Consider the following 24650-nt stretch of genomic DNA (forward strand, 5'->3'; position numbering starts at 1 on the left):
TGTGTGATACTCCCTCAGTGCGAAACTCTGACAATACAGCACTCTCTCTGAAATAACTCTCTGATTAAGCACTTCCTCTGTGCTAACCCTCTGAAAATGGAGCTTTCTCTCATTACTGACCCTTTGCAGTGCCGCACTGCCTCAGTACTCACTCACCACAAGTGCAGCACTCCATTAAGAGTGATCCTCTGACAGTGTGGCACTCCCCTAATATTGGTCCACTGACTGTGTGGCACTCCCTTTATACTGACCTGCTCGCGGTGCATCACTGCTCTAATATCAAACCTGCAGCTCTATCAGAGGGTCTGTCCTGAGCAAGTGCCCCATCGTCAGCATGTCAATTCTGAGGCCGTGCCTCTATATCAGTGAGTCAACATTGAGGTAGCTCCTGACGGTCAGAATTACGGGAGTGCCTCATAGTTAGAGGGTCATTAACTGAGGGACAGCCTCATGATCAGCGGGTCAGTCTTTACGGACTGCCTTATAGCCAGTGTGTCAGTTCTGAGGCAGTGCCCTCAATGTAACAGATTTAGAAATGGGGTAGGGGGCACATGATTAGAAGGTCAGTAGTAAGCTATTGGAACTTTGTCAGAGGGTCAGTACTCAGCGAGTGCCTCATTGACATCGGGTCCAGACAGAGGGTTTGCACTGAGGGAATGCTTCCTTTGTCAGAGATTCAGAAGTGAGAAAGTGCCTCATTGTCAGAGGCTCATTCCTGAGGCAGTGCCTCATTGTCAGAGTGACATAATCAGATAGCACTCCCTCAATTCTAAACCTTAATCCTGACCCTCTGACAATGAAGCACTGCCTCAGGACTGACCCTATGATAATGAAGTGTTCCTCAGGATTGAACCATTGACGATGTGACTCTCCATTCGTGTTGACCTTCTGATAATGGGGTTCTCCTGAAGTACTGACCCTCTGACGGTTGTGCACTGCCTCAGTACTGACCCTCTAAATATCTGCCACTCGGTCAATTCTGACCTCCTTACGATGAGGCATTACCTCAATACTGACTGGGGTGCAGGTCTCTGGCACAGAGTCTGTCGCTCTTGCAACGAAGGGAAGGGGGTATAGGAGGAGAGTGTTAGTCATTGGGGACTGAATAGTTAGAGGGACAGATAGAAGGCTTGTTTGGAACCGAAGAGACTCACGATTGGTGCGTTGCCTCCAGGTGCTAGGGTCCGTGTTGTCTCGGATAGTGTCTTTGGGGTCCTGAAGGGAGAGGGTGACCAGCCCCAAGCCATGGTCCACACAGGTACCAACGACATAGGTAGAAAGAGGGATAGGGACGTCAGGCAGGATTTCAGGGAGCTCCGCTGGAAGCTGAGAGCTCAAACAAACGGAGTGGTTATCTCTGGTTTGTTCCCCGTGCCAAGTGATAGCGAGGCAAAGAACAGGGAGAGATTTCAGCTGAACACGTGGCTGCAGGGATGCTGCAGGTGGGAGGGCTTCAGGTACATGGACAATTGGGGCTCATTCTGGGGAAGGTGGGACCTCGACAAACAGGACGGTCTCCACTTGAACCAGAGGGGCACTAATATCCTGGGCGGGAAATTTGCTAGTGCTGTTCGGGTGGGTTTAAACTAGCTTAGCAAGGGGATGGGAAACTGGTGTAGTTTCAGTACACAGGAGAAAGAGAATAGAGAGGACATGGACAGGATCTCAGTGTCACAGGAGTGTGCTGGCAAACAGCAAGCTGAATTGAAGTGTGTCGACTTGACTGCCAGGAGTATCCGGAATAAGCGAGGTGAGCTTGCAGCATGGATAGGTACCTGGGGCTTCGATGTTGTGGCCATTACGGAGACATGGATAGAGCAGGGTCAGGAATGGATGTTGCAGGTTCCAGGGTTCAGATCTTTGAGTAAGATCAGGTAAGGTGGGAAAAGAGGGGGAGGTGTGGCTTTGTTTGTCGAGGACAGTATAACGGAGGCTGAAAAAACTTTTGAGGAGGACTGGTCGACTGAGGTGGGATGGGCTGATGTCAGAAATAGGAGAGGAGAGGCCTCACTGTTGGGAGCTTTTGAATAGGCCTCTGCAAAGTTCCAGAGATCTGAAGGAGAGGATTGGCAAAACGATTCTGGGCAGGAGTGAAAGGAACAGGGTGGTCATTATGGGAGACTTTAACTTCCTAAGCATTGACTGGAAATGCTGTAACTCTCGTACGTCGGATGGATGAGTTTTCGTCCAATGCACGCAGGAGCGTTTCCCGACACGCTACGTCGAAGGGCCGACAAGAGGGGAGGCCACACTGGATCTGGTACTTGACAGTGGACCAGGCCAGGTGTTTGATTTAGTGGTAGATGAGCACTTTGGAGAGAGTGACCATAATTCGGTTACGTTTAGTTTAGCGATGGAGTGGGAGAGGAACATGCCACAGGGCAAGACTTACAGATGGGGGAAGGCAATTATAATTGGGCAAGACTTAGGAGGCAAAGAATGGGGTAGCAAAATGCAAGGGATGGGGACAATCGAAATGGGGAGCTGGTTTAAGTAACAGATATTGCGTGTCCTTGACAGGTACGTCCCTGTCAGGCAGGGGTCAGTGATAAGGTAGGGGAACCGTGGTTTACTAAAGAAATTGTATCTCGCGTTAAGCAGAAGAGCGAGGCTAATGTGATGTTGAGATGAGATGGATCAGTTGATGCGATGGAGAGTTACAGATGAGCAAGGAAGGATTTAAAGAGAGAGTTAAGAAGAGCAAGGAGGGGTCCTGAGCAGTCATTCGCAGGTAGAATAAAGGAGATCCGTAAAGTTTTCTCAAGGTATGTGAGGAATATAAGGATGACTGGGGTAGGAATAGGGCCAATCAAAGACAGAAGTGGGAAGTTGTGTGTGGACCGGGTACAGATCGGAGAGGTGCTAAATGAATATTTCTCATCTGTTTTCACTGAGGAAGAGGAGAATATCGTCGAGGAGACGACTGAGATACGTGCTATTAGACTTGAAAGGATTCAGGTTAGTAAGGAGGAGATGTTATCAATTCTAGAAGGTGTGAAGCTAGATAAATCCCCTGGGCCTGTTAGGATTTTTCCGAGAATTCTCTGGAAAGCTCAGGAGGAGGTGGCGGAGCCCTTGGCTTTGATCTTTGAGTCCTCATTGTCTGCAGGTTTAACACCAGAGGACTGGAGGATTGCAAATGTTGTGCCCTTGTTCAAGAAGGGCAGTAGAGATGAGCCAGGCAATTACAGCCAGTGAGCCTTAGGTCCGTTGCAGGAAAAGTTTTGGAAAGGGTTATAAGAGATCAGGTTTATAATCATCTCGGAAGCAACAATTTGATTGGAGATAGTCAACATGGATTTGTCAAGGGCAGGTCGTGTCTCACAAACCTCATGGAGATTTTGAGGAGGTGACCAAGCATGTGGATGAGAGAAGGCCAGTTGACGATGTGTACATGGACTTCAGTAAAGCCTTTGATAAGGTTCCACACGGTAGGCTATTGGAGAAAATACGGAGCCATGTGATTGAGGGAGATTTAGCAGTTTGGATGAGAAACTGGCTTTCGGTAAAAAGGCAACCAGTGGTGTTTGATGGAAAATATTCAGCCTGGAGTCCGGTTACTAGTGGTGTGCCTCAAGGATCTGTTTTTGGCCCACTGCTGTTTGTCATTTTTATAAATGACTCGGACGCAGGCATAGGTGGATGGGTTAGTAAGTTTGCAAATGACACTAAAGTCGGTGGAGTGGTGGACAATGTGGAAGAATGTCGCATGTTGCAGAGAGACTTGGATAAAGTGCAAAATTGGGCGGAAAGGTGGCAAATGGAGTTCAATGTGAGGTGATTCGCTTTGGGAGGAATAATAGGAAGGTACAATACTGGGCCAATGGAAAGATTCTTGGTAGTGCGGATGTGCAGAGGGACCTTGGCGTCCATGTACATAGATCTCTGAAAGTTGCCACCCATGTTGATAGTGCTGTGAAGAAGGCATACGGTGTGTTCGACTTTATTGGTAGAGGGATTGAGTTCCAGAGCCGTGATGTCATGCTGCAACTGCACAAAACGCTCGCGCGACCTGTTCTGGTCGCTCCATTGCGGAACGAATTCGGAAGCATTGGAAAAGGAGCAAAGGAGATTTACCAGGATGTTGCCTGGTCTGGAGTGAAGGTCTTATGAGAGAAGGCTGAGCGACTCGAGTCTGTCCTCATTGGGGAGAAGAAGGCGAAGAGGGCCTTTAATAGAAACATACAAGACGATCAGAGAAAGATGAGTCAGGGTGGACGGTAAGAGTCTTTTTCCTAGGATGATGATGTTGGCTTGTACAAGGGGGCTCAGCTACAAATTGAGGGGTGATGGATTAAAGACAGATGTCAGAGGCAGGTTCTTTACCCAGAGAGTGGAAAGGGCGTGGAATGCCCTGCCTGTCAATGCAGTTAACTCAGCCACATTCAGGGCATTTGAACAGTCCTTGGATAAGCATATAGATGATGATGGGATAGTGTGAGGGAACGGGCTCAGATTAGTTCACAGGTTGGTGCAACATCGAGGGCTGAAGGACCTGTTCTGCACTGTATTTTTCTATGTTCACAGATGACACTAAAATGAGTGAGAGAGTAAAGTCTGAAGAGGACAATGAAAATCTGCAGAAGGATGCAGAAAGTTTAAGTGAATGGACAAGGGTCTAGCAGATGGAGTCCAATGATGGGAGATGTGAGGGCATCCATTTTGGTAGCAATTATGGAAAAATGGAGTCTTGCTTAAATGGTGAAAAATTGTAGCATGCTGCTCCGCAGAGGGAGCTGGGCAGCCTTGGGTCTGAATCAGGTAGTTTGCAGATGCGGCTGGTAATTGAGACAGCAAATGGAACAGTGTCCTTCATTGCGAGAGTGATGCAGTTTAAAAATCGGGAGGGTATGCTACAGTTGTATAGGGTGCTGGTGAGGCTTGGTGTGGAGTAGTTTGTACAGTTTTAGTCTCCTCACTTGAGAAAGGATGTACTGGCACTGGAGGGGGTGCGAAGGAGGTTCACGAGGTTGATTCCAGAATTAAAAATGTTGCTGTATGGGGAGAGATTGAGTAGACTCCGATTGCAGTCACTGGAATTTAGAAGAATGAGGGGTGATCTAATAGAAACTTTTAAAATTATGAAACAAATGGATCGGAAATTGTTTCCACTGATGGGCGAAATTCCAACTTGGGGGCACAGCCTCAAAATAAGTGTGAACAGATTGAAAACTGAGTTGAGGATGAGCTTCTTCATCCAAAGGGTTGTGAATCTGTGGAATTCTCTGCCCACTGAAACAGTTGAGGTTCCCTTGTTGAATGTTTTGAAAGCCAAAACAGATAGATCTTTGAACAGGAAAGGAATTGAGGGTTATGGTGAATGGGAGGGTAAGTGGAGCTGAGTCCGCAAAAAAGATCAGCGGAACGAGCTGGAAGAGACAGATGGCCTACTCCTGTTTTATTTCTTATGTCCGTATGTCCTTAGATTGCCATCCTTGTCATTCCTCCTTCCCTGGAATAGGCCAGTTCTGAACGCTGATCAGTAGGTCTTTAAATAACTCCCACGTATCAAATGTTGACTTGTTCAATAAAAGCTCCTCCCAATTAATACTGCTCAGCTCCTACCTAACACTGATGTAATTTTCCCTCCCCCAATTTCGTCCCTTCCCACAAGGTCCTGATTATCCATGGCTGTCTTAAAATGTAAGGAGATGCGATCGCCCATTTAAGAAGCTCCTGCTTCACTGTTTTTCCCAAGTGGGAGTCAGCTACAGGCTTTCTTGTTCCACGATGGGGGAGGAAATGGCCGAGAGGTATTATTGCTGGACTGTTAATTCAGAGACTGAGATAACATTCTGGGGACCTGTGTTCAAATCCCAGCACAGCAGATGGTGGAATTTGAATTCAATATAAAAGAAAATCATGAATTAAGAATATAATGATGACCATGAATTCATTGCCAAATGTCAGAAAAACTCACCTGGTTCACTGATGTGCTTTCGGGAAGGAAACTGCCACCCTTACATGATCTGGCCTACATGTGACTGCAGACCCACAGCAATATGATTGACTTTGAACTGTCCCCTGGGCAATTAGGGACGGACAATAAACACTGCGTAGCTCGGGATGTCCTCCTCCCATTAACAAATAAATAAAATTGGATTCTAGATCTTCCGATCCAAGATCGTTTCTTGCTCTCATCCTAATTTCTTTGCTTACAGTCACTTTCCCTCCTGCCTGTCTTTTTGGAATGCCGTATAGCCCTGCGCACTTAGCTCCAGTGTTGATCTCCTTGTAACCATGTCTTTGTAATAGCTATAAAATCATGCCCGTCAACCTAGAAATGTGCTATTAATTTGTTGATTTTGTTCTGAATACAATGAGCACGCAAGCAAAGAGCCATGAATTTAGCTTTATCACTTGATTTCACCTCTTGACACTATTTACAGCTGTTTTCTGTTTGTACATGCTTGTCTTTTCCAGTAGCACGCTGAGTATTGTTATCCCGATAGTTCTTTCGTATCAGTCCGTGTGTATTCCTGGGCGAATGTGCTCGTGTGGTCTCAGGAGTTGCGGAGGTCACGGCTCTGGGACAGCCGTTTCATCGCTCTATGCTGCAGGTAAGAAGAAAAGAAAATCTCTTGCTCTGAGCTCTGCAAACCTGGGCAATGTCAAAAGGGAAACAAGGTCAAAAGAATTTAAACAAGAATCTCAAAATTAACTGCTGAAATCATATCAACATTACGGGCATCGCCCAACTTAGTGGCCACAACATCCCACTTTCTATTCTTCACAAACAATCCAAAGGCTGAAGTATCCGTATCCCTCTTAACTTTTATGGTTTTTGAGCTAATTTCTTGTTTCTAACTTGTGCATATTTGTGGTGCCTTATGACTTCTTGCATTTAGCAATTGATAAAACTCACTCTCTCACGAGTTCAGGAGAAGCTAGTTTTATAGAATCCCCAGTGTGGAAACAGGCCACTCGGTTCAATAAGCCCACAGCAACCCTCCAAAGAGCATCCCACCTAGACCCATCCCCATTCCCCTACTCTATTCCTGTCAGCCTGCATTTCCCATGGCTAATGTACCTAACCTACACATCCTTGGGCACTGTGGGTAATTCAGCATTGCCAATCCACCTAACCTGCACATCTCTGGACTGTGGGAGGAAACCAGAGCACCCAGCAGAAACCCACACAGAGAAGGGGAGAATGTGCAAACTCCACACAGACAGTCATCGGAGGCTGGAATGGAACTCAGGTCCCTGGTGCTGTGAGGTAGCGTTACTAACTACTGAGTCACCGTGTCACCCTGAGTTATCTTGACTCCTTCTGAAACATAGGAAGGTATCCACAAGACAAAGATCCTTTTTAGTCAGCTTAATTCATACCAACTGAGGTAGATCTAGTTGGGTGTGTAAAGAAGGGGAGTCTTTCACGAGGGAACTTAACAATTTGGGAGACTCAGTCACCGAGGGAGCCTGACCCGAAGACTGGTCAAAACAATAATGATTCGATATGAATTAGTTAGAATGCAGCTGTTAACAGTAATCCTCCATCCCTATGTGGGAGCGAGATTTAACATTCAAAATCAAAACTGAAACTCTTGAACAAGGTAGTTCAAAACAGCCAATTCTCTGATTGAGGTTGTTGACTTGCTCGCCGAGCTGGCTTCTTCTCATTCAGACGTTTCGTCACCATGATCGGTGACATCATCGGTACAGCCTCCAATGAAACGATGTTATTCTACTCTGTCTGGAATTGACACTGTCCGGTCTGTTACCATGAGTACTGTCATTTCCGGTTTTGATCTGTATGGGTTTGTGTGTGGGGGTCCAATTGTATCTGTTTGTTGGTTGCATTATGGGTGGAGAATCACGCCTCTCAGAGGACACTGCGACAAGGTAACCGTAGTAGCCCAAGCCAAGCATAGACACGCACAGGAATTCCGAGAGGCATGGTTCTGCACCCGTTCTCCAGCCTCACATTCTTGGTCTCTTCAGTCTGAATATGATCACTCAACCATATCCTTGATGACAAACAATAGAGTCTTACTTCCCAAAATCTACAAACAGGACTGTCCAGACAGATCCATTTGTTCTAATGATATCATCTTCTGCTGGAGGGATTCCGAAATGTCTGCATTCTTCCTCAACTGAGCATTCCTTGCATTCGTGGTTGACAGAGCTGTCAGCCACGTCCATTGTGCTGCAGGGTTCCCAAGCGGAATATGAGTTGCTGTTCCTGCAACTTTGGGGTGGCATCATTTGTGGCACTGCAGGAGGCCCATGTTCAGTTTGGTTATGACTTTTGAGGAACGGATGGTCCCTTTGAGATTGAAATTGGAGAAAGATTTCAGGATTTTTTCATGTTCTTGTCTTTCTGTTATGCCCCTAGGAAAAAAGCAATGAAAGTGCCGTTAATGTTTTGCACGGCGAGCTGCTGCACACTAACCGGTCTCACACCATTACCATCACCTTGCCCTTGTGAAGGCAGATATGGATAAGGTTCTCAAAGCTGATAGAAGATTGAAACCACTCTAATCCTGTGACGATGGTAAGTTTCCCTTCTTTAAAAAAAAATGCTTGCAGCTGAATTCGCATAATATAGAGCACAGTGGCTCTGGTTAACACCACTGTCTCAATTCCACCCTTTGGTGACTTTCTGTGTGGAGTTTGCACATTCTCTATGTGCCTGCATGGGTTTTCTCCGGGTGCTCGAGTTTGCTCCCACAGTCAAAAGATGTGCAAGGTCGGTGGATTGGCCGTGCTAAATTTCCCAAGGTGTTCAGTGATGTGTAGGTTAGGTGAGTTATAGGTGGATGGGTCTGGGTGGGATGCTGTGAGGGGCAGTGTGGACATGTTGGGCTGACCGACCTGTTTCCACACTGTAAGGGTTCTCTGATTCATGATTCCATGATTTTACTGAGCGCAAAGGTACAATATTGACTTGTCATATTTGTCTCACCTCTTTACACATTGATAAGAAAGCTTTAATGTCAGTTTCTATGCATTTGCAACTTGTCTGCTGTCTCTGACAAGGCTGACGATATCTCCTTCTCTAATGCACATCTCCTGTCCCCTAACACTGAGAGGTGACACTTGCTTTTCATTTAGTACAATAAAAAAAACAATAGCCTCCATATTACATCCAGCGGCTTCTCTTAACACTCTCACACTGTTCTTTTTTTCCTCCAGGTATTGACCACCCATCATTTCTAATTCCTCATCTCATCTCTCTCTCATGCGCTCTCTCTCTCTCTCTCTCTCTCATGCACTCTCTCTCTCTCTCTCATGCGTTCTCTCTCTCTCTCTCTCTCTCTCTCTCTCTCTCTCTCTCCCTCTCTCTCTCTCCCTCTGTCTCTCTCCCTCTGTCTCTCTCTCCCTCTCTCTCTCTCCCTCTGTCTCTCTCCCTCTGTCTCTCTCCCTCTGTCTCTCTCCCTCTGTCTCTCTCCCTCTCTCTCTCTCCCTCTCTCTCTCTCCCTCTCTCTCTCTCCCTCTCTCTCTCTCCCTCTGTCTCTCTCTCCCTCTGTCTCTCTCTCCCTCTGTCTCTCTCTCCCTCTGTCTCTCTCCCTCTGTCTCTCTCCCTCTGTCTCTCTCCCTCTGTCTCTCTCCCTCTGTCTCTCTCCCTCTGTCTCTCTCCCTCTGTCTCTCTCCCTCTGTCTCTCTCCCTCTGTCTCTCTCCCTCTGTCTCTCTCCCTCTGTCTCTCTCCCTCTGTCTCTCTCCCTCTGTCTCTCTCCCTCTGTCTCTCTCCCTCTGTCTCTCTCCCTCTGTCTCTCTCCCTCTGTCTCTCTCCCTCTGTCTCTCTCCCTCTGTCTCTCTCCCTCTGTCTCTCTCCCTCTGTCTCTCTCCCTCTGTCTCTCTCCCTCTGTCTCTCTCCCTCTGTCTCTCTCCCTCTGTCTCTCTCCCTCTGTCTCTCTCCCTCTGTCTCTCTCCCTCTGTCTCTCTCCCTCTGTCTCTCTCCCTCTGTCTCTCTCCCTCTGTCTCTCTCCCTCTGTGTCTTTATCTCTCCTCTCCCTGTTCTCCCCCATCACTTCACTCACAGGCACCAACAGAGGTTCACAGTCACACTATGTTGCACATGCATATTCTGTCCCTCATGCACAAACACACTACACACACACAAAAAAAAGTCAGGAACACAGTCTCTCACGAACACACTCTGTCACATTCTCACTCATTCATACTCCATACCGTCACACAGTCGTACACGGTCTTGCACACATTCTGTGGCACACTTGCATGCACTGTTGCAGGATCTTTTGCCAATGCTCTCACTCTCAAGTACACACATACTACCACAAATCTCTCCCTCACACACTTAGGTTTGCAAATTCACTTGCTGTCAAGCTCACTCACACTTACAGACACACTCACTCCCTCATGCATGCTGTAACACTCCCTTCTTGTGCTAACTCCCTTTCACACACTCTCAAGCACAGTCACTGGCACACACATTCTGTCGTGCGCACACACACACTTTCATGCACTGTCTTTGCACTCTTGAGCACAATCATATGCTCACCTCTCTCTTGCACACAGTCAAGTTGATTTGAGTCAGAGATAATGGGAGCTGCAGATGCTGGAGAATCCAAGATAATAAAATGTGAGGCTGGATGAACACAGCAGGCCAAGCAGCATCTCTGATGAAGGGTCTTGGCCCGAAACGTCAGCTTTTGTGCTCCTGAGATGCTGCTTGGCCTGCTGTGTTCATCCAGCCTCACATTTTATTATCTTGATTTGAGTCATAATTGTCACATGTGCCCAGGTACAGTGAAAAGTTTTCTTCTGCATGCAGTATAGACAGGTGATATCAAACAAGGCGCATGAGTGAAACGGAACATAGTGACAGCTACAGAGAAGATGCACAGAGAGCAAGATCAAAATTAGATTTAAGCTTTTCAGTGTCCTATTCAGATGTCCAATAACAGCAGTGAAGAAGCTGTTCTTGAATCTTTTCACGCATGTATACAAACTTTTTTTACATCTTCCCTTCAGAAAAAGGGAGAAGAGAGTGTAATTGGCGGGTGAGAAGGGCCTTTGATTATGTCAGTTTCTTTCCCGAGGCAGCGGGAAGTAGAGGTGGAATCAACGAATGGAAGGCTGGTTTGCATGATGGACTATGCTGTGTTCATGACTCTGCAGTTTCTTGTGATCTTAGGAAGAGCAGTTGCCAAACCATGCTGTGACATGCATCCAGATAGGATACTTTCTCTGGTACATGAATGAAAGTTGACCTTGCGGACACTCCAAATTACCTTAGCCTGCTGGGGAAATAGAGACATTTGGTGTGCTTTTTTGCCCATTGCGACGATCTGGGTGGACCAGGAGAGATTGTTGGTGATCGACACTCTCAACTATCTCCACCTCAGCAACATCTCTCTCAGTGTCTGATGCAGGCGCTCACACACTCACATTCTGTCACCTATTCTGTCTGTCTGTCTCTCCCTCTCTCCCTCATCGCCCATCTCTCTGTCTCGCTCTCTCTCTCTCTGTCTCGCTCTCTCTCTCTCTGTCTCGCTCTCTCTCTCTCTGTCTCGCGCTCTCTCTCTGTTGCTCTCTCTCTCGCGCTGTCTCTCTCTCTCGCGCTGTCTCTCTCTCTCGCGCTGTCTCTCTCTCTCGCGCTGTCTCTCTCTCGCGCTGTCTCTCTCTCTCGCGCTGTCTCTCTCTCTCGCGCTGTCTCTCTCTCTCGCGCTGTCTCTCTCTCTCGCGCTGTCTCTCTCTCTCGCGCTGTCTCTCTCTCTCGCGCTGTCTCTCTCTCTCGCGCTGTCTCTCTCTCTCGCGCTGTCTCTCTCTCTCGCGCTGTCTCTCTCTCTCGCGCGCTCTCTCTTCCTCCCCCACCCCCAACCTCTCTGGCTCTCTCTCTCTCTTTTTCTCACACACCAACTCATTGCTCAGTATTCCATGGTATCTGAATTGTTGGAAGAATTAACTTAGACTGAGCGTGGATTTTCTCCCAAATTAGTTATGACAAAGCAGAACCAATTCTGCCTGGAAGAAGAAAGGCAGGAGCCATAATAATTAGGGATTGTTTTGCGAGAGGAACCGTGCTGTGATATGCATCCAGATAGGATGCTTTCTGTGGTACATCAATGAAAGTTGCCCTTGTGGGCACACGCAATTGCCTTAGCCTCCTGTGAAGTAGAGACAACGGTGTGCTTTTTTGCTCATTGCGATGATGTGGATGGACCAGTGAACTAATCTAAGCCCATCCCCCTACACGATCCCATTATCATCCATATGCTTATCCGAGGACTGTTGAAATGCCCCGAATGTGGCTGAGCTAACTGCATTGTCAGGCAGGGGGTTCCACATCCTTACCACTCTCTGAGTAAAGAACCTGCCTCTGATATCTATCTCAAATCTATTATCCCTCACTGTTAAGCTGTGCCCCCGAATACAAGCTGACGTCATCATCCTCGGAAAAAGACCCACACTGTCCACCCTGTCTCATCCACTGATCATCTTGTATGTCTCTATTAAATCCCCTCTGAACCACCTTCTCTCCAATGAGTACAGACCCAAGTCCCTCAGCCTTTCTTCAGAAGACCTTCACTCCGGACCAGGCAACATCTCCTCTGCACCTTTTCCAATGCTTCCACATCCTTCCTGTAATGGGGCGACCAGAACTGTACGCAATATTCCAAATGAGACCGCACCAGTTTTTTGGACAGTTGCTCTGGATCTCAATCCCACTGCCAATAAAACCTAAAACACCGGAAGCCGCCTTCACAGCACTATCAACCTGGATGGCAATTTTCAGGGATCGACATAGATCGACACCCTCTGCACAGCATCACTACCAAGAATCTTTCCATTGACCCAATATTCTGCCTTCCTATTATTCATCCCAAAGTGAATCACCTCACATTTATCCGCATTGAACTCCATCTGCCACCTTTCTGCCCAATTCTGCAGTTCATCCAAGTCTACCTGTCACCTGCAACATTCTTCCACATTGTCCACCACTCCACCGACTTGAGTGTCATCTGCAAACTTACTAACCGATCTACCAATGCCTCCGTCCAAGTCATTTATAAAAATGACAAACAGCAGTGGTCCCAAAACAGATCCTTGAGACAAACCAGAAGTCACCAGACTCCAGGCTGAATATTTTCTATCAACCACCACTGGTTGCCTCCTTCGCCAAAGCCAGTTTCTCATCCAACCTGCTAAATCTCCCTCAATCCCATGTCTCCATGTTTTCTCCAATAGCCTGCCATGTGGAACCTTATCGAAGGCTTCACTGAAGTCCATGTCCACCACGTCAACTGCCCGACCCTCATCCACGTGCTTGGTCACCTTCCAAAATTACTCAATGAGGCTTGTGAGACACGACCTGCCCTTGACAAATCCATGTCGACTATCTCCCATCAAATTGGTGCTTGCTCGATGACTATAAATCCTCTCTCTTATAATCCTTTCCAAAACTTTTCCTGCAACAGACGGAAGGCTCACTGGGTTTATAATTACCTGGGTCATCTCTACTGCCCTCTTTGAACAAGGGCACAACATTTGCAACCCTCCAGCCTTCTGGTACTAAACCTGTAGACAATGAGGATTCAAAGATCAAGGCCAAAGGCTCCGCCACCTCCTCCGTAGCCTCCCAGAGAATCTGAAAGTTTCGAAGGATGCTGCGTTGTATCCGGAGGTTGGTGGGGTGGTACGTTAGGACGAGGGAGACTTTGTTTTGGTTGTTGTTGCGGGGTGGGGTGAGAGAGATTTGTTGCAGGAAATTCTGGAGACACGGTCGAGGGCGTTATCAACCACAGAGCGGTGGAAGTTGTGGTCTTTGAAAAATGAGGACATCTGAGATATACTGGAATAGAATACCTCATCCTGGGAGTGCAGATGCAGAGGCAAAGGAATGGGGAATAGGGGATGAATTGTTGCAGGAATATGGTGAGAGGAGGTGTAATCTTGGTAGCTGTGGGAATTTGTGGAGTTGAAATGGATATTTGTTTCTCAGTGGTTGGAAATAGAGTGGTCCAGGTAGGAGAGAGAGGTATCAGAGATTGTCCAGGTTAACTTCAAGTTGGGGAGGAAGGTGTTGGTGAAGTGGATGAACTGTTCGAGCCCCTTGTGGGAACACGAGGCGGTGCCGATACAGTCATCAATGTAACGGAGGAAGAGGTGGGGTTGAGGGCCAGTGTAGGTACGGAAGAGGGAGCGTTCCATGTAACCTGCAAAGAGGCAGGCATAGCTTGGGCCCATTTGGCTACCCTGGCCACCCTCTTTGTCTGTAGGAAGTGGGAGGAATTGAAAGAGAAACTGTTGAGGGTTGTTCGAGGACCGGAACTTCCCCCTCCTCAGTGGTCAAAAACACCCTCGACCGTGTCACCCGCGTTTCCCACAACTCATCCCTCTCACCCGCACCCCATAATAACTACCAAAACAGTGTCCTCGTCGCCCTCACGTACCACCCCACCAACATCTGGATTCAATGCGTCGTCCTCCGACCCTTCTGCCATCCGCAATCCGACCCCACCACCAAAGACGTTTTTCCCACCACCCTTAGGTGACCCCCTTATCCGCTCCACACTCCCCTCTAGCACTCCCGACACCCAGCACTTTTCCCTGCATATCCATAAATGTTGTCATCAAAACGTTTAAAATTCACTGGTCCCGATACCTCCCCCCCATCCCAGGCCCCAGGAAGAATTTCCTCAGCAAACAGATGTTTACCTGCACATCTGCTAATGTGGTAGACTGTATCCACTGTTGCCATTGTGGCCCCCTCTACATCGGGGAAACCAAACAGGTTTGGGGACCGCTTCGCCTGTGCTCAGTTTGCACTAAAGAACTGCACCTCCCAGTCGTGAACTGTTTCGACTCTCCCTACCAATCCTCAGGTAACATGTCCATCCTGGGCCTCCTGCAGTGCCACAACGATGCCACCTGAAGGTTGCAGGAGCAGCACCTCATATTGCGCTTGGGAACCCTGCACTCCATGGTATCAATGTGGACTTCACAAGCTTCAAAATCACCCCTCCCCTTCCCGCATCCCAAAACCAGCCCACCTATCCCATCCTGCCACCTCAAACCCCACCCCCATTTCCTGCCTCCTAACGTCTTCCCGCCCCGGAGACCTGTTCGTTCTCCCCGGACTGACCTCTCCCCTCCCTACCTCCCCACCTACATTCACCTCTGCTGGCTCCATCCCCACCTCTTGAACTTGTCTGTCTCCTCTCCACCTATCTTCTCCTCTATCCATCTTTGATCCGCCTCCCCCTCTCTCACTATTTATTTCAGAACTCTCTCCCCCTCCCCCTTTTCTGATGAAAGGTCTCGGCCCAACATGTCAGCTTTTGTGCTGCTCAGATGCTGCTTGGCCTGCTGTGTTCATCCAGCTGCACACTTTGTTATCTCTACATCTCTTAACAACCTCATTAAGTGAGTTCTAGAGCGAACTATGCAGGGTAGACTTTGGGTTTATCATTCTAACTTGCCAGTCCTGAAAGATGAAAGTTGGTTTGTGTTGGATGTTTGTCTCATAGCTACGAAAGATACACTGAAAGGATTTTTCAAATCTTTTGTTGAGAATTGTACCCATTTAGTCACTAATCCTTTTCCTTTTTTAAAGCTTCCTTGGTAGTGACAAATTTCAAATATCTGCGGAATTTTATTTGGCTTTGTATTGGTTCTCTGTGATTCTCTGTTCATGGCTCCACGACCTGCTAGCTAATTACAGAATTTATCATTGATGTGCTTCAGTCTTATATATCCCAATTTCAGGAGAAAGTCCAGAGAGACCTTTTAAAGGAAAGGGGTTTAGAAAGAAAATCTATCGATCAAAATCATGAACAGTTGATAAATTATTTGCACTTCATATTTCCAGAACCTACCCCGGAAGAGAGAGCCCAGAGAATTGCCAAAGCTGTCCGCAAACAGTCAATAGAAGTGAAGGAAAATTGGGAGCAATTGAAAACCCGTGCGAGCAACTGGCAGAAACAGGTGGAAAAGGCGTTGGAGAAACTTCAAGAACTGCAGAAAGCGCTGGATGATCTTGAGGCTCATGTGATAACAGCTGAGGGGGTCCACACTGATTGGCAACCTGTGGGTGACCTGCTTATTGACTCATTGCAGGATCACATTGATAAAACCACAGTAAGTGCAATTACATTACACTTCACTTATGAACAGATGTAACCAGAATGTTGTATCGAGACGATCAGTAATATGAGTATTCAGTAATATTGATTGAATGGTTGTTAACTGAATTTGCAAATTAAAAGTTAGTTGAGCATGCCTTCTGATGATATCACAACATGAATATCAGTATAATTGAGGATTTTATTAGTCAGTGACATCAGCTGAGTTATCTGCTTGTTGCCATGTTATCAGGGTTAAAGGTAAAGTCTTAGCACGCCATTTGGCGACTCCTTAGAGAGAGACAACTGGTTATGATTTAACCTGAAGATCACCACGCCTCAGTCAAGTAGAGCGGTTGAGGCGAAGACCCTTTGTGGTCAGCTCACTGGTATGGCAATTGAGCCCTCTCTGCAGGGCATCACTCTGCATCACAAACCAACTGAATTTGAATAGAGTTTAGGATTGGAGAGCAATCCATGCAATTATTTTTTTTAATGAATGTTTCTCACTGGGACTCTCTCACCGGCAAACTTTTTAAAAGCCAGCTCAGCCATACAGGCGAGATCAGTTCCTGATCTCAGCTGAATTTTTTGACCTGGGGTGGGTCAGCGTTAGGAGTGCAGTGATTGGAATGAATTCTCATGAAGTTAGCGAGAGGGATACTACACGTGAATAGATCGATGTTTTGAGAAGAGGATGAGATATGAGCAAAAGTTTAATTGATGTGGAAGACCAGCCACAATCATCATCGACGGTGGAGCAGGCTTGAGCGGCCATGCAACATTGTGCTGCCGCTATTTGACTTGTTCTGTGGAAAGGAAGGAAAATGGTCCAAGTGTCAAAAATGATGAAGACCACATCATTCTACAACCTCAAAATTTGATTGTGTTCAGCATATTATCACTCCTGGTACCCCTAAATCCTGGTCTATCATCTCAGCAGCTCGACTCTGCCCATAAGCTGGTTAGATGTGACATTTTTGAGGGATCTTCCCAAGTCTGAAAATCATTTTTGTTTTTGTAGAATCAGAGTTGGCCAGTGTGGAAGGAGGTCGTTTGGCATATCATAGCTCTTTGAAGTAACTCCCCAATTCGTCCCCCTCTGCTTGGCAATGACTTGAACCACTTATAAAATCTCTTTAATGGAGGGAAACTTTGAAGGCGTCTGAAAGGAGTATTCACAATCCCAGAATACAACTGAGCCTTATTAAGTTGTTAGTTCTGACGGTCAAGAGCTTGATGAAAGAGGATTGTTTTAAAAAGTGCCTTAAAAGAGAAAACGTACAGAGGCTAAGAGGTGTAGGAAGTTAGCGAGTTTTGAGAAGATTTGTTGCTCGGGTTGAGGTTCGGGATGTGAGTTTGCTCGCTGAAGGTGTAGGAAGCCTCTTCTTGGGTTTGAAGCCGACACAATTAAATGTTTGGCAACTAGTAGTGGGCCGTTTAAAATCAAGAGTGGGCAAGAGGACATAATTAGACGAGTGCAGATATCCTGAAGTATAGTTGGACTGGTGGAGATTACGAAAATAGCGATAGGCATAGCCAAGGAACGATTTGTAAACAAAAATGAGAATTTAATAAAATTACTGTTAACAGTATCAGTCAGGTAGAAAGTACAGAGAAGAGGATTTGGTTCAAGGTGAGACTCGGACAGTGGAGTTTTAGACAACGTCAAGTTTTCAATGGGCAAATGTGGGACTCCAACAGGGAATGCATTGGAATTGTCAGGTCCAGAAGTGAAGTCGTTCCAGATGAAGGTTTCACTGCTAATGAGCCAAGACAAGAGACAGGTAGGCAGAATTGAAAAGATGTAAAGAGACAGCTTTAGGGATTGCATGAATGTGTGGTCGGACGTTCATCATGGGATAAACAAGATGCCAAGGTTGTGCTGAGACAAGCGTAATATTACATTGTTGCCAAGGCGGAGTAATGCAATCAGTAGGTAGTGAATAGAGATTGGTGTGGGGACCACAAAGTGGTCTTCCCACTTTTAAATTGTTATCTCTACATAGTTGCGCAACTTCATGTTCTGTTCAAAAGGCATTACTGACAAGGAAACAGAAGTTAGCCATTTGTTTACTTGTCAATATATCTTGATTTTTCCACCATGTTCTCCAGTTAATAACACAAGATGTGCACTGTATGAACTGAACTGTTCAAACCTTAAAAGGAGATGTTAAAATTGTGGAATATAAAGTTAAATTTATTTTATTGAAAATTTAAATAAATTACATGAAGGTTTGACCAAGACTGAAAGGAATTAGATGGAACACCAGATGAATAAAACAAGCAGTAGTAAGGTGGTATTAGCTGGACGTTCCTGAAGAAAGAGAACGCAGCCAACCTTTCTTCCATCGGGGGATTAATTGTGTGGTGTCAGACACAGTCGATTCAATCATTCCTTCTGTCTTTACTGTCTGACTGGACTGTGGTTGTAATATTTCCTTTTTTAAACGCTCAAGGTTAGACATACTTCACTTGACATTCTCATTTTATAAATTTTAAGAAGTTGACTTATTGTCAAGTCACGGTAGGATTGAAGACACATTCTGTAAGTGTTTGAAGTCAGAAGTCACATGACACCAGCTTATAGTCCAACAGGTTCATTTGAAATCACACAAGCTTTTGGAGTGCAGCCCCTTCATCAGGTGCAGTTAGTGAGGTGACCACAGAGAGAGAGAGCTTATAAGCAGAGAGATCAAAAGATCATAGAATTGGCGTGAGTGGAGTGTCAGATAATAACTCTATACAGGTGACCAAGAGTGTTAGAGGCAAGTAAAGCGTTTATAAAGTCAATGTCAGTGCTGTGCTGTCATGATAATCAGGCAGCGCAACAGGAATGTACAAAAGGTGGCATCTCAGGTCAGACTCTGACTTGTAGTTTCGAGGCTTGTGTTCAGAATCTGTCTTAGAGTTTTAACCTTTATTTCAAAAGCAAGAATTTATAAGATACCACACTGACTGTAACGACAAGTTGTGTGTTTCTTCAACAAAATATCTGCAAACAAACAAACATCCTGGATGAAGACTTATTATCTGACACTCCACTCACACCAGTTGTATGATGTTTTGATCTGTCTGCTTATCAATTGTGTGTCTGTGTGTTTACCTCCCTGACCGCACCTGATGAAGGGACTGCACTCCCAAAGCTTGTGTGATTTCAAATAAACCTGTCAGATTATAACCTGATGTCATGTGAGCTCTGACTTTGTCTATCCTAGTCCAACACCAGCACCTCCACATTATAACTGTTTGGAACCAAGTCAGTGCAACAGGTACATATCGAACATTTGACTTCGGAAGAATGCCTAGTGCTGAAAAATTCATTAATAACAAAGGATTTCTTCATTGTACCATCTATCGTAACATGCTGCGTCTCACAGTCATAATGAAAGGATGGCCACTTCAATTTCGCAGGGCCAAGAACAGTTATGGACATTTTTAGCATGGGAGGAGGCCATTCAACCTATTTTATCTGTCCCAGCTCTCTCCCAGCACAAGAAAATTAATCCTTCTCTCGAACTCATTCCACATATTTCACAGAATTGAAATATATAGGTACATATTTAGGAGATTTTAACATCAAGTGAGCAGTTCTCGCACTTCACCTCGTCACTAAAAATGGAAAATGTGACTTACAAAGAGTGGGTCTTTATTTTGTTCTGTTTTGATGATGAAGCAGATGCAAGTCGAAGTGCTGGAACTGGCCTCTTGAACTTACCAACTGTTCAACGTGTATGAAATGATTTCTGTGTGCATCTACTAAAAGCAGTTTTATGGAAGGAAAAGGTACCAAAGAAGATTTGGTGTATTGTGCTTGATGCTATTATACGCCAACCTGTGAAAACAGAACTCTACGACTGAGTGTTGAGTTCTGAGAGGGGGCTATCTTGTTTGAATTTACATTGCTAAGCCGAGGCCTATTTTCCCAACAGCAAAATTGGTAATCCAGCAAGAAATGGAAATTTCTCACATTTGTTGGCTGCAAGTGTCTGTTTAAAGTTTCCTTATATACAGGTGCTTAACCTGCTTTTACAGTTGGAACATTTGTTGTGCCAATGAAAATTTTTTGAATGGTTTCACCTCCAGTTTTCCTGTTTATACATATTTGGTATTTTTTCAGGGTAAGGACTATCTGCAAAATCTGAGATTGGGTTTTGAAAGACAGCAGCCTTTGTTTTGGAGAGATAATGGGAACTGCAGATGCTGGAGAACGCGAGATAACACCGTGTGGAACTGGATGAAGACAGCAGGCCAAGCAGCATCTCAGGAGCACAAAAGCTGACGTTTCGGGCCGAGAACCTTCTTCAGAAAATGGGGAGGGGGTGCGGGTTCTGGAATAAATCGGGAGAGAGGGAGAGGCGGATGGAAGATGGATGGAGGAGAAGATAGGTGGAGAGGAGAGTATGGGTAGGGAGGCAGGGAGGGGATAGGTCAGTCTGGGGAGGCCGGACAGGTCAAGGGAGCGGGATGAGGGGAAATAGGGGTGCGGCATGAGGTGGGAGGGGGGATGGGTGAGAGGAAGAATAGGTTAGGGAGGCAGGGACGAGCTGGGCTGGTTTTGGGATGCAGTGGGAGGACAGGAGATTTGGAAGCTTGTGAAATCCACACTGATACCATTGGGCTGCAGGGTTCCCAAGCAGAATATGAGTTGCTGTTCCTGCAACCTTCGGGTGGCGTCATTATGGCACTGCAGGAGGTCCAGGTTGGACATGTCCTCTCAGGAATGGGAGGGGGAGTTGAAATGGTTCGTGACTGGGAGGTGCAGTTGTTTATTGCAAACTGAGCATAGGTGTTCTGAAAAGTGGTCCCCAAGCCTCTGCATCGTTTCCCCAATGTGGAGGAAGCCACAACGGGGACAGCGGATGTTTTGGATATTTCTTAAGCATTGATTTTCATTTTGAGTTGGTTGGATTTTGCTGAAGCAATAGACATAACTCACTATGACATAGACAATGTCAGAGTTAATGTTTCGCGTCCTGTGACCCTTCCTCAGATCTCACTCTTCACTGATGCTGCCAGACCTGCTGAGCTTTTCCAGCAACTTCTGCTTTTGTTGCTGATTTACAGTGCCCACAGTTAGAACATAGAACATAGAACAGTACAGCACAGAAAAGGCCCATCAGCCCACAATGTTGTGCCGACCATTGATCCTCATGTATGCACCCTCAAATTTCTGTGACCATATACATGTCCAGCAGTCTCTTAAATGACCCCAATGACCTTGCTTCCACAACTGCTGCTGGCAACGCATTCCATGCTCTCACAACTCTCTGCGTAAAGAACCTGCCTCTGACATCCCCTCTCTACTTTCCACCAACCAGCTTAAAACTATGACCCCTCGTGCTAGCCATTTCTGCCCTGGGAAATAGTCTCTGGCTATCAACTCTATCTATGCCTCTCATTATCTTGTATATCTCAATTAGATCCCCTCTCCTCCTCCTTTTCTCCAATGAAAAGAGACCGAGCTCAGTCAACCTCTCTTCATAAGATAAGCCCTCCAGTCCAGGCAGCATCCTGGTAAACCACCTCTGAACCCTCTCCAAAGCATCCACATCTTTCCTATAATAGGGCGCCCAGAACTGGACGCAGTATTCCAAGTGCGGTCTAACCAAAGTTTTATAGAGCTGCAACAAGATCTCACGACTCTTCAACTCAATCCCCCTGTTAGTGAAAGCCAAAACACCATATGCTTTCTTAACAACCCTGTCCACTTGGGTGGCCATTTTAAGGGATCTATGTATCTGCACACCAAGATCCCTCTGTTCCCCCACGCTGCCAAGAATCCTATCCTTAATCCTGTACTCAGCTTTCAAATTCGACCTTCCAAAATGCATCACCTCGCATTTATCAAGGTTGAACTCCATCTGCCACCTCTCAGCCCATCTCTGCATCCTGTCAATGTCCCGCTGCAGCCTACAGCAGCCCTCTACACTGTCAACGACACCTCCGACCTTTGTGTCGTCTGCAAACTTGCTGACCCATCCTTCAATTCCCTCGTCCAAGTCATTAATAAAAATTACAAACAGTAGAGGCCCAAGGACAGAGCCCTGTGGAACTCCACTCACCACTGACTTCCAGGCAGAATATTTTCCTTCTACTACCACTCGCTGTCTTCTGTTGGCCAGCCAATTCTGTATCCAAGCAGCTAAGTTCCCCTGTATCCCATTCCTCCTGACCTTCTGAATGAGCCTACCATGGGGAACCTTATCAAATGCCTTACTGAAGTCCATATACACCACATCCACAGCTCGACCCTCATCAACTTTTCTAGTCACATCCTCAAAACCTCGATAAGGTTTGTAAGGCATGACCTACCCCTCACAAAGCCGTGTTGACTGTATTTGATCAAGCCATGCTCTTCCAGATGGTCATAAATCTTATCCCTCAGAATCCTTTCCAACAACTTGCAGACAACAGACGTGAGACTTACCGGTCTATAATTGCCAGGGATTCCCCTATTTCCTTTCTTGAAGAGACGAATTACATTTGCCTCTCTCCAGTCCTCAGGTACGACTCCAGTGGAGAGCGAGGATGCAAAGATCTTCGCAAGTGGCGAAGCAATTGCATTCCTCGCTTCCCAAAGCAGCCGAGGACAAATCTGATCCGGGCCTGGCGACTTGTCAATCTTAATGTTTGACAAAATTTTCAGCACATCAACTTCGTCTATCTCTATCCATTCCAGCATGCACACCTGCTCTTCAAACGTTTCATTCACTACAAAGTTGGTTTCTTTCGTAAAGACAGAAGCAAAAAACTCATTTAGGGCTTCCCCTACCTCCTCAGGCTCCACACACAAGTTCCCTATGCCATCCCTGATCGGCCCTATGACGCAGGCAAAACTCTATCTCTGCAGGAAGCATGATGCTGTGTTCTCAAACTTCCCTGCCTTTTTGTCATATAATATTGTCTTTTTAGGACAGAAGTGGCTTTTTTTTGTTTGCTTTGACTTGTGCACATACTTTCTATGCGTGTTAAAATTCTACACCTTTTCAGTTCACTGCAGTGCTGCATAATGAAGACTTGGAACAATTTTTTTTTTATAAAGTAGAAAATCAGTGTGGTTTGTTTTCCAAAATGTGATGTGTAAGTGCAACACTTAACAGTGTGTTCATCAAACTATTGTTTCCTTTGATCTTTGTGTTGCAGAAATTTCTAGAATCATTTCATATATATTTTTCTTGATATATTTAGCAGCTTTCCTGGAGCAAGTCTGGTTTCCTTCGGATGAGACGACTTTCAGACATACTCCCTTTATTATGAGATTTAATTGCAGTAAAATGAGGAGGATTTTTATTCACTGAGACACACATGACTATATGTTTAAAGCATTGGAAAATGCGTTCTGTTCGGACTGTCATGTTATCTGGTGTTTGTACCAGGCTTTCCGATTAAATGCAAGTGATTAAGGATGCTAATGATGCCACATGTTATTACAAGAGGAAATGAACATACAAGTCAGGATTTTATGCCACATTTATACATAGCATATACCATGCAGCATGGATGCAGTGACTGAGTGAAATGGGATGCAGTGACTGAGTGAAATGGGATGCAGTGACTGAGTGAAATGGGATGCAGTGACTGAGTGAAATAGGGATGCAGTGTCGGAGGGAAATAGGGATGCAGTGACTGAGACAAATGGGATGCACTGACAGATGGAAATGGGATACAGTGCCTCAGTGAAATGCTCACAACGAATTGCCCCCTCCAGTCCTGACCCGCTCTCAGCAACTTGCCCCCTCCGTCCTGCCCCGCTCACAGCGACTTTCCCCATCCGTCCTGACCCGCTGACAGCGAATTGTCCCCTCCGTTCTGACCCACTCGCAGCGACCTGCCCCTACAGTCGTGACCCGCTCACACCGACTAGCGCCTGCAGTCCTGACCCGCTCACACCGACTAGCGCCTGCAGTCCTGACCCGCTCACAGTGACTCGCCCCTGCAGTCCTGACCTGCTCACAGCGACTTCTCTCTGCAGACCTGACCCACTCACAGCGAATTAACCCTGCAGTCCTGACCCGCTCATTGCGACTTGCCCCTGCAGTCCTGACCCCCTCTCAGCGACTCGCCCCTTCAGTCCTGTCCCAATCACAAGGACTTGCCCTCTCCATCCTTACCCGCTCACAGCGACTTGCCCCCTCAGTCCTCAGCCCCTCACAGCGACTTGCCACCTCAGTCTTGACCCACTCACAGCGACCTCCCCCCTCTGTCCTGACCCCCTCACAGCAACCTGCCCCCTCCGTGCTGACCCCCTCACAGCAACCTGCCCCCTCCGTGCTGACCCGCTCACAGTGACTTGCCCCTGCAGTCCTGGCCCCGACACAGTGACCTGCCCCCTCACTCCTGACCCGCTCAACATTGAGGAAACCAAGCAGAGGCTTGGGGACCGCTTTGCAGAACACCTCCACTCGGTTCGCAACAAACAACTGCACCTCCCAGTCGCGAACCATTTTAACTCCCCCTCCCATTCCTTGGACGACATGTCCATCATGGGCCTCCTGCAGTGCCACAATAATGCCACCCGAAGGTTGCAAGAACAGCAACTCATAATCCGCTTTGGAACCCTGCAACCCAATGGTATCAATGTGGACTTCACAAGCTTCAAAAACTCCCCCTCCCCA

At 46.6% G+C, this 24650-nt stretch overlaps 2 protein-coding genes across 18 annotated transcripts in view; both read left to right on the plus strand.

The window, feature by feature from the left end:
- The window catches only part of LOC132210855 (utrophin-like), a 34317-nt gene extending 10870 nt beyond the window's left edge, over positions 1-23447 (plus strand). Inside the window, exons 2-4 of one of the 4 annotated variants that reach the window (XM_059653538.1) lie at positions 6424-6560; positions 15780-16052; positions 23227-23447. In XM_059653538.1, the coding sequence (XP_059509521.1) occupies positions 6488-6560; positions 15780-16052; positions 23227-23333 (453 nt within the window). In that variant the 5' untranslated portion in view covers positions 6424-6487 and the 3' untranslated portion in view covers positions 23334-23447. Of the gene's footprint in view, positions 1-6423; positions 6561-15779; positions 16053-20152 lie in introns of all 4 variants that reach the window. The other 3 variants (XM_059653536.1, XM_059653539.1, XM_059653537.1) reach the window with 3 other exon arrangements.
- Positions 1-24650, plus strand: part of LOC132210854 (utrophin-like) — a 247310-nt gene that overhangs the window by 59114 nt on the left and 163546 nt on the right. The window lies entirely within an intron of this gene.

The sequence above is a fragment of the Stegostoma tigrinum genome, chromosome 21 (genome assembly GCF_030684315.1).
Source record: "Stegostoma tigrinum isolate sSteTig4 chromosome 21, sSteTig4.hap1, whole genome shotgun sequence".
Lineage (NCBI taxonomy): Eukaryota > Metazoa > Chordata > Chondrichthyes > Orectolobiformes > Stegostomatidae > Stegostoma > Stegostoma tigrinum.